Source organism: Diadema antillarum, unplaced genomic scaffold (genome assembly GCF_040938485.1).
Source record: "Diadema antillarum isolate AM-2024a unplaced genomic scaffold, OU_Dant_1.0 scf00000140, whole genome shotgun sequence".
NCBI lineage: Eukaryota > Metazoa > Echinodermata > Echinoidea > Diadematoida > Diadematidae > Diadema > Diadema antillarum.
Genome location: NW_027271029.1, coordinates 990988 through 1001689, shown reverse-complemented (window position 1 = coordinate 1001689; position 10702 = coordinate 990988). Strand labels below are relative to the sequence as shown.

General features: G+C 39.6%; 1 protein-coding gene across 1 annotated transcript; it reads right to left on the bottom strand.

Annotated features, from left to right (window-relative positions):
* Positions 1-526: 526 nt before the first annotated feature.
* On the bottom strand, positions 527-6982 carry LOC139721236 (tRNA (adenine(37)-N6)-methyltransferase-like). Its single transcript, XM_071632558.1, has 4 exons — positions 6750-6982; positions 6096-6256; positions 3681-4223; positions 527-1023 (listed from the first exon to the last, which is right to left on the bottom strand). Exons 1-4 carry the CDS (start codon positions 6980-6982, stop codon positions 776-778), a joined length of 1185 nt encoding a protein of 394 aa, XP_071488659.1. The 3' UTR covers positions 527-775.
* Between the last annotated feature and the right edge of the window lie 3720 nt (positions 6983-10702).

Below are 10702 nucleotides of genomic sequence, written 5' to 3'. Positions count from 1 at the left end.
AAGCACTTCATACTTTCTTCAAGTAGGGGTCCTACTGGCAGAAAGGATGTCACAAAAAATGCATCGGAGTTTTACACGTTCAAAGAAGGAAAACAACATACAAGGTGTGAAATTACCATCCTGTGATGTTAAACATTCGACGAAAATGGCAACTTAATAATGGCACTGAATGTCTAGTTTTCTGATGGCTATCCCATCAATGTTAATCTGAAGTTAATTACAGTGATATTCACTAAGTCTTTGTTTTACCACTTTGAATTAAAAGTCTCTTTTAAGGAAGCTTCCTTTCCAAACAAGCGCATACTGTTAATTTTTTTTTATTTTATAAACCAAAATTGAGATCACCTCTGTTTATGTTTAGATTCGAACCATTAAAGAATAATATGATTTTTATCATATTTCTTGCTACAAACCATGAGAAATTTGTGAGGAGATGATATTGTTACCTCACCTCATCTCCCACCTTTGATTGTGATAGACAGTCATAAGTGTGATGGGAAGCAACATTTTTGTTAGCTATTTATTTTGCGAATGCCAGTCGACTCGCAAAATTTACAAAATAAAAGAAACATTGCTAAATATACTGTGGAAACAGGTTTTTTGTATGGAATTCTTGGATAAGAGTAGAATTAGTGCATTTACTAGACATCTAACAGTTGCTTACACTCATGTTACAGAGACTATCAGAAATATATTGATTTCAATTACAGATTCTAATTGCCACGCTTGGAATTTTTCACTCATAAATCCTCGCTAGATCAAGATGACAGATATTTCAGGAGAGTTTGCTGCTATGACTCTTTTCCGGGACCTCCGCTTCAGCTACGTGCTGAATGTGCAGCACTTCAGCAAAGTCGCGGCCAAACCAGCTGGTTATGTGCAGAAGGTCAAGGGTGAAGTAGTAGAGTCTGTCTGAGCAGTTTTTTCTCCTGTAGACTGAACGTGGATCTGCCGCCAAGATCTCCTCTATCGCCTGGTGTGCTTCTGCGTAGTCCCTGAGAAACTCCAAGCTGCGAGTAGAACCTAGAACAATGCAGTCAAACGGACAACCAGCATTACACAAAACTATTGTTGTTGTTTTTTTGGGGGGGGGTACGGGAGGGGGAGGGGGTGGGTGGCAGCCGTCACGTACATACTGTGAAAGCGGATATTTTCATGTGACTAATTTTTCGTGCTCGACCAGGGAAAAAAGTTTTGCATGTTTTTAATTCCGCTAAAATTTCCACTTTTACAGTAGGGCCTACTTGACCAACAGCCCACTACAGTGTCCTATGCTGTCTTATACTACCATTTTTTTTGATATCTCGAAAACAAAATTATTTCAGTATCTACTACAAGAAGTTTTAAAAAGACAATACAGTGTAAAATGCTACTCAAACAGCTCCACAAAAAAATAATCTTCTCTTCTCATGCAGAAAATGGTTGGAATTCAGTAACAAAAGTACTGAAGTTTGTGCAGTGATGACAATATTTTCATCACACCCAGTGGATTAGACTTGCATAACCCTGAATAAAATCCATCCCAAACTGATGTTGCTTAGTTCACAGGTAAGTTAAAGGACATGTTCACTTTCGTATACATGTGGATTGAGTGAATGCAGCAACTTCAGTAGAGCACATCAATGAAAGTATGAGAAAAATCAGACAATCCATTCAAAAGTTAGGAATTTTAAAGCTTCTTTGCAGTCACTGCTGGAAGAGAAGACTACTACAGTTTCTGATGTCACATACATAGAACGATATAAGGAAAATATAAAGAAAGTTTCACAAAATGTCTTTTTTTTTCAGTAAAAAAAACCTTCACATTTCCTCAACTTATTACTAATATCATGTCATGGGTAATATCATTCCCCCTGCCTTTTAAAAGAGGGAAGTCAAGTGCTCTCAATAACAGAGTGTTAAAAAATTGCTCAACGTGTAAATTTTTCTTTAATTGGATATAAATTTGTGAGTAATGTAGTGCACTGTTAATGATTAGAGTTTATGACATGGATAAGAAAGTACCAATATGTAAACAGGAAGTGCGCAGAAGGATATCATTATCTGTATACAAGGTGCATGGTGCAAAGAAACGAAGTATTAAGTATATCATTTTGTATGGAAAGATAATAAGGAAGTATGTTGCGTAAAATACTCGTATTGTTTTTTTGTATTATTGATTTCTGTAATTTTCCCAAAACTGGGGTGTTTGTTTATGTGCACACGAATGGATAAAATAATCATGTGTTTGCATTCATAGGTGGATAAAGATGTGAGGAGTAAGGGGCTATAATTGTTAAATGTACACGGCTGTCTCACGGCAATGGTGTAAAGTGAGCACTATGAAATGACCGATGTTATCCAGAACCTCTGTGGTTAGTATTAATGACCCAGCACACATAAATCTTATGATATTGGGATAGATTTTATGATGGAATTTGATTGTATTCGTACAGCTGCATTGGAGATGCTCCTGGACGCATCTGTCGAGAAACGTGACGAAACCGGACCGGCAGCTCCGTGTCCCCATTGGCATACGACCGCCGAATGCCACATCACCGTCCCGGACGTCACTGATCCCGCTTCCTTTAAGGCCGGCGTGACACACTCCAGTAGATATCGTGGCTACTGGTACCCTTACAGGAGGACTCCGCAGAGTATTGTATCTTGCCGGACGAACCTCGTCCGCGACGACCTCGCCGAGCGTGCACGCACCCATCATCGGGCCCCACCTCGACGGTGCTACAGGAACATTCCGCGTGCAGTTTGAAGTACTGTAGTTGCCTCTGGTCTGTATAGTAAACTGTATAGCTTTTATAGCATGTGCGGGTCTCTGTAATGTAATAAGTTATCCGGTATTTGGAAATATTTCCTTTGTTCTTTTTGTTTTTTTCCACTTGCTTTGGTTCTTGACTTGACAAGACAAATTACAAGATTAAACTGATTTAGTTAAAAAGTATTCAAGGAGCCATCGTGCACTGTGTCGTAGTTCATGGTATTCTTCCGTGGGCAACGCCCTTGTGACAGAGGAAAAACGAGAGATCTACGTCCCCCACTCAGGTGGTCATCTGCACCTCATGCGCATTCCATTTTTTTTTTCCTTTTCTGGAAAAGGGGTACATTTCAGGGGCTCAATTCTCCAAAAAAAAAAAAAAATCCCCCCAAAATCATTGAAATAGGGGGTCTTTTACTTTTTACCCAAAATCTGGGGTGATTTTCAAATCTGTCCTGAACAATTCTGAAATGGGGTCCTGAATGGGGTTAGTTTCAAACTCACACGAATATTCCAAAATAGGGGGAAATGCAGCTTCTTGGTCTTTGCCCTGATTCTCCGGAATGTACTGTGCATGTTTTGCTGCAAAGCATGCCGGGCTGGTCTTCTCTTGGCAGGACATTTCGCCACACGTGCTGCACGTACATCACCCTGCTTATAGGTACACTAGCAGGCTTCCCTTCTATGATAGGGGGATAATTTTGATGACTTCCCTTTCAAAAGCCCACGATAGGGGGTCAAAATCCTAACCCATCAACTATCCTTAAAGGGGGCATCTCTATGAATCTGGAACAATCATATGCGCAAATGGTTGACCGCCTGGGGGGGGGGGGCGTAGGCAGAGGAAAAGCAGAGAGAGAGATGGAAAGAGAGAAAGAGAGGGAAAGGGAGGGAGAGTGAAAGAGAAAACAGTTATTCTCATCCCTACCTCCTTTATTCCAGAAGGATGCTAGCTGTTGCTCAGCAGTGGGCGTAAACCTTACTCCCAGTTTCTTGATTGGAGGGGTACACACCCAGTCTGCAACCCTGACATCGTCCCCACTACCTTCCTGCGTTGTGCTACTAGAACCACTGTCAGTCATCTTGCCATCAGAGCTGGCTCCAACAGACGCAGATCTTGTCTGCACCTGACAAAGTTTCTTGAAACCACTTTCACTGGGTGGAGGATGCCGGCCTATCCTTTTCGTGGTATCGGCGGTTGGTGGAATTGTCGCAGAACTTCCATTTTCATAGTCATCTTTAGTCCTGTCAATGGTGCCTTCATTGCTAAGCGAGTCATGTGTCTGATCACTACTGTTCTTGTTGATGCCAGTAGCATCCTCTCCATGAGATGCGGTGGCTTGGAGAGATTGGTTCCCAACGGCTGACTCTGTTATGGGTTTGGGGGAGTCGTATTCTGGAACGTATGGCTTCACGTCCAGAACGGGCGTCCCGTCTATCATGTCTGTCCCAGACAGGTGCAATGTGTCTCCTGAAATATATTGATGTCAGTGAAACAAAACACTTCAGTGAAACTCCTCATTTCCTCTGTGCTAGAAAAGTCGCACACTACACTTCATTCTGAAAGGAAACCTTTATTTCATAATTCAGTTCATCACGTATAACTGACAGTATACCAGTAATCATAGCGCAGGGTAGCTTAGCCCAGTGAAACATTTCTACACAATGATATCACATTCTTGGTACGACAATGGTCATTTTGAGATCTGTATAGTTCATTATGTCAGAATACTCATCATGGAGGTCTTTTGGGAAAAAAAAACAACAACATATAAATGTATATGATACAACTTCCATTGCTCAGAAATACACAACTTCACAATACAAATATTGGGCATCCATAGACAGATTTTTTTATTATTTTTTTTGTGCACAGACATAACTAGACATGCATCAATCCTTTTTTTTTTTATTATTTCATTCTCATATTCTTTCTTGATCATATGCTTGCTCATCTTCATAAAACGAATTACTATGCCAACATTCTATGTCAACTCTTTACATGAACAATCATGGGCAATGCACTTGGTTAAGTGAATATTCAGTGATTACACTATGAAAAAACTAGATATATCGCTACGGCTACTGATATGCCTCCGCCATAATGCATGGTTCTCCTAATAGGTCTATAGTACAATGTCTTGACAATGTGTGATGACAGTTTCACACAATTGGCAAAATATTAAAATGACAGGTTTGACACAAATGTGCTGAATGTTCACTTTCCTAGAACTAGGTTCAATTGGATGAATGATTAAAATGTAAAAGTGCAGGTATTTGGGGAATTGATGATTTTTACTTGACTTTTGACCCTTTTATTTATAAGTTTATGCATTGAGTAACTTTCAAGGTATTGAGAAAAAGTATAATTTCAGTATCAAATGGGAAAATAGCATTATCTAAACCTGACCTTTGACCTCACAGTTCCAAAGAGAATCACTGTTAGGTTGAACATGCATAAATATGTAAGTTTCATGATGATACCTTGAGTTACTTTCGAGATATGGAAGAAAAAGTGCAATTTAGCACTTTCACCCGACCTTTTACCTTTTGACCTTTGACCTTTAGGCAAGAAACTTCCCCAAAAATATATATTGGGTAATACATGCCATACATCAAGTTTTAAAAAAAAAAACCTTCAGGCATATTGCATTTTAAGGAAAGTAGTGATATTTTGAGGAGTTGACCTCGACCTTTGACCCCCTGACCTTTGACCCATGACCCCCAACTTCCCTAGATAATCACTGCCCATCGGTACAAGCATATATACTAAGTTTCATGAAGATACCTTGAACCATTTGCGAGATATGGAGAAATACATGAAATTTCAATTTTTTTTTCACAAAATAACCTGTGACCTTTGACCTTTGACCCTGTGACCCTAAAATCCACACAAAGTATTATCCCCCAAGGATATATCCTCATACCAAGTTTGATGTAAAACCACCACACGGTTCTTGAGATATCGACAAAAACAAAACGGGACGGACGGACGTACGGACGGACGGAAGGACGGACGACCCGAAAACATAATGCCTCCGGCCACTTCGTTGCGGAGGCATAAAAAAATGATGACTACCTATACAAAATGATAAGAAATTTACAGGTTCTTGCCCATGTTCATCATATCACAACAATTTTATTCCAAAAAGAGAAAGAAAAGAAATACCACTACAAATTCGAGATGCCAGTCCCTTTTTAGGCTGATGAATACAGGAAGATATATTGTACATCAGGTGAAAAATGAGTAAACAGAATAGCTCTATCACAATAAATATTGTTGCACCCTGTGCATAACTGCTTCTTACAGCTGCAACATCCTGTCAAATAAAATTGCTTGTACCTTCAACTTTATCAAGCCTTGCAAGAGTCAACCCGATGGGATTGGGTCGATGTGGGCTTCTGGAGGCAAAGACTCCAACCTTCCGGCCATTCAGTCTGGGTGGCTTGACCTTTGCTTTGCTGGAGCTGTCTTTGCTGTTTTCATGGAACACGAACAAGATCCTGCATAGATGAACATCATTGTGACACGCATTGGCCATTTAGAAAATCTTGGAAAAGGAAAAGGACAACCTAACAATAATGTCTTAGTGCAATGGATGGAGTTCGCTTGATGCCATAATGTGGCATAGAAATTTTTGATAAGACACTCTATCATTGTGATACTGAGGGTAGTATCAAAATAAACATTAGGAGGAGAAAGGGAGGAACAGTGAAAGAGGATATGCCTTTAGAGTCTTTAGTGATTCACTGAAATATCTTGATCTCCATCATGGGTACTGCAACTGTACAAGTCAAATATATAGTTTGTATTCATGAGCAGGGCACACAAAGCTTTCGTGAGGGTACAGCATGGACAGCTATGATGGCAAACAACAACAACAACAACAACAACAACAACAACAACAACAATCTCCTCTGTACTATTTACCTGTCAGAGGACACTACTTCATCTGCAACACTTCAAGAGAGATTTCAGAGAGACTGACAAACATACCAAACATGAGAAAATTCTGCCAGGCCATCCAGAGAGTGATCTGGACAAGGGAAGACGGATTTCAGTATCCGCAGTTTAGCCCTGGAATAGCTGCACACGGTAGGCTGCCGAGGCGTTCCATTCTTACTCTTGAAGCAAGATTTGATGTGGCCGATGGGTGATGCTTGACTGATTCTGTTAGGGGGCATTGGCTTCTTTCCGGGACAGTCATCTTCAGCGCATGCTGTGGTCATGTGGCTTATATTTGATGACATCATGAAGTGCAGACGTTTGAATATTTCAACTTGGATGGCTCTCCTTAAAAGGCAAGTATGGTACAACCTAAAAGAAAATATTATAGACAGCAGAGTCACGAGAAGAAAACAAGGTATGGATCAGTTCTGACAACAATCTTTTAGCAGCAGACCCCCAACACGGGCAACAGAAAAAATGTGCTTAAGCTGAGAGCTCAGAAAGGCAAATGGTAAATTTGTAGGCATATTCTGAATTGAAGGTGAGGCAGAATGAGGGATTTTTACAAACCCCACATAACATTACATTTTGGGACTCATTCTCACAGTACTTTGATTAACCAACATACTTATATCACATGTTGACATGATCCAGTGTTGTTGTCTTGTTGCTTGGTATTAAATTTAGTCTAAAATCTAGAAATGTGTGGCTTGGCTGACAGGATCATGAAAGAGCTTAAATATCAGCTATTGATTACTGTGAGAATACTTGTATATCCATCTATTGCAGTTTACATTTGCAGCAGCCAGCAGCTAGCAGATATGCGACATTGAAGAGTTTACAGTTTCAAGTAACAGCAGTAAAATGATTAAATCAATTTGATTATCACAATGGTAGGGACTACAGCAGGGCTCAACACTATCTTTTTCATTGGCGGCCCATTCAGGCCACTACCACTAGACTAGAATCTGTCGTTTATAAATTTGAAATGTTGGTGGCCAGAACCACTTCCTTTTCCTTTCTTTCTTTTTTTCCACTAGCGCATGCCATAGAGATATTTATGAATATGACAGGGCTGTCAACATTGGAAACTAGTTTAAAGTGACACTCCCATAGGCCAATGCTATAATTTAGGAGTCAAAATGAGTGAGATCAATAGAAATGCATGCAAATGAAATAAAGTTTTAGAGTGAGAAAGGACCAAAATGAGCGAGTCTCACTCTCAATGCAATGAGTGAGAGTTGGCAGCCCTGATATAAATGCGCTATACAACTTGTACGTATTATGTATTGTGAATTTAATGGCCCAAAATAAAGGAAATGTAAACAATCCAAAGAATAATTTAAGATCAAAAGCCAATTTTGGAGTCTTCACTCTTTCTTAGTTGCCCAATCGGATCGGGTCACCCGCTTTTTTTCTTTCTTTCTTTCTTTTTTTTTTTTGCGGTTTGGTGGTCCGAATTTGTGATGGTCCCGGGCAACAGGGCCACCACTTTATATTGAGCCCTGTACCCTGAGCTGAGACTGGGACTGAGTGAAGTCCTGATCTGAGCGCACAAGAGTAAGATTTTGAAGAAGATCATGATCAATAGAAGAAACATTGACAGTAGTCTATACGACAGCATCAATTTATATAAGTGGGACTACACATTCTTCTGCTGATTCGCGATGGTCACAGACTCACATACACACATCTATAAGACAAAAACTAACACCACTGAAATACTGTTCAAGAATCAAGAACACAAAAAACAAGTGAAAACTTAAGTCTGTCACGAAACTCACATTCTACTAAAACATTGTTTGAAAGAGCAATGGAAACGTAAACAGAATCTTGCTTGTCCTTTTGCTCGCCTGTGCATGTGTGTCTGTGAGCCGGCCACGAGTGAGCCTGCCGCTGTACGTGCATGCATGGAGGTAGTCTCTTTTCTACCTCCATGGTGCATGGGTGTGATGTGCGCGATGTGCACCCATCCATATACCACCATTGTAAAGTACCAGTGGACATGCATTTATACTCGATTGCGTAATACCTCGTTTTTACTCACAGCTGTCACTCGTCGGAAGCTGGTCGGAAGAGAAGCTGTTTGGCCAACCAATCGAGGTGTATCGGATCGCAGTCTGATGAATCTGATCGACTCGTACAAGTACATGTACAGTATCAGGTTTAATAGTGTCAGACACAGGTCGGGCGGTGATTCGATGAGGCAAGATCAACGCGCGACTGACACTGACCAACACAAGTCGGATTCATCAGCAGACTGCGATCCGATACAATACGGTGGGTAGCCGGAAGTGACGAACTTTGCCTCTGGCGAGTGACCGATAAGGATAAATTTCTGCCGATGGGTATATAACTACATATTGAAAGCTCGGGAAGGGACATCGCAAACCGCCAATTTGGTCGTGAAATTTGAGTCGAAATTCAACAATAATTCAAAAATGATTGTGAAATATCTTCTAAAATTCAGAAGTAAATTCTAAAATATTTCACACACACACACACACACACACACACACACACACACACACACAAAAGCCCACTGATCTCTGGGCCGATAGAAAATATCAATACAATGGTGAGGTACTGATCTCCATCCCTACACATGCTCTCTCTCTCTTATAATCACTTTGTTTTGTTTTGTTTTGTTTTGTTTTTCTTAGCTTTGCTTTGCTCTGGGATTTCTCAGCCATTGCAAAACTGATTTTTATCAATTAAAGTTTTGATTCCTCTTAGAATTGTATTAGTACTCTTGATATAATAAGTCATATAAGTGGTTTCTAATTATCTCGCCAGAAGTTAAAATCTGAATTCCCATCTAAACCAAAAAAACATAAAAATCATGCTGTAAGGAAGATATTTAATACAATTAGAAATATACAATGATAACAATAATAGTATCACTTTCATTATCTTTATCATCCTTTATTCAAGTATCTTTGTCATTATCATCATTATTATTTTCAGTAGGCCCCTTTTTTGGCTATAACTGTTACATTATACAAAAGTATAATACAAAAATAAAGATTGGTTTCGTTATTCCGAAGGTACCTTCATCCAACAATGAAATAATATTTGTAATTCCATATGTTTGTTAATCAGAAACTGAAGGTACACTACAGGCGAAACTGAGATAAGGTTCGTACTTATTCCGAGTAAATAATCTGTGGCGTAGAATTATATATCATCCCGATGATGATCATAGAAGCAGGAAGGGTATTTAAGTTATCCTGCCGGTCTTGTGGAAAGAGTATAAATAGAATTTAACTTATTTTCATTTTTGTAGCCATGCATAAAAAGTGTTTGACTTTATACTATATAGCTCTTTTCATCAGGCAGCTGGGCATTATATATCCTCAACATCATGCCAGTATACATGAGTTGGGAAAATAGGCCTATTTATGTACTTTTCATAAACAAAGTTGAGTCAGTTGTCTTTACCTGGTTTTCTTGATTATTATGGGCCTATATCTGTCCACTACAGGTACTATATCACGAATCGTATAGTAGCCTTTTCATCCCGCGATGGTGGCAATTATGGTAAGATGAGTATGTACAACAGATATGACAATGTATCCACAATCACCATGAAGACTAACTTTTTATGCCGTCAACTAGGCAAGCTGAAATATCTCGTCGTGTCGTAAAGTAGAATGACACTTTGACGCTTCCGTATAAGATGAGATTTTATTTACCCTGCTTAAACCAATTGATAAACACAGCATCGTTAATCTCTATCTCGATACCGCAATTAGAAACTAAAAACTATTGAAATCTCCCAAAACACGAGAGAGGGCTCAGATCGCTCGCGGCAGGGTCTCGATGACGTCATGCCTTACCTATGTGGCTTCTAGTCTTTGATCAGTACGCTCTTCCGTGTTTGATATACACGATAAAGCCTAATTTTTTCATTCCTTCCCCAGTAAGGAATCTGTAGCTTTGAAAGAACGAAAGGTCTGTGATTCTTAGATTTAGATATGAATTATCAGATTTAGAATACG

What these genes read in the sequence shown, in the direction of transcription:
- LOC139721236 (XM_071632558.1), bottom strand. Translation starts at nt 6,982, where the DNA reads ATGACCACAGCATGCGCTGAAGATGACTGTCCCGGAAAGAAGCCAATG. An exon ending in GCAGAATTTTCTCATGTTTG is followed by an intron (nt 6,257 to 6,749) that starts GTATGTTTGTCA and finishes TCATCTATGCAG; the next exon opens with GATCTTGTTCGTGTTCCATG. An exon ending in AAGGCTTGATAAAGTTGAAG is followed by an intron (nt 4,224 to 6,095) that starts GTACAAGCAATT and finishes AATATATTTCAG; the next exon opens with GAGACACATTGCACCTGTCT.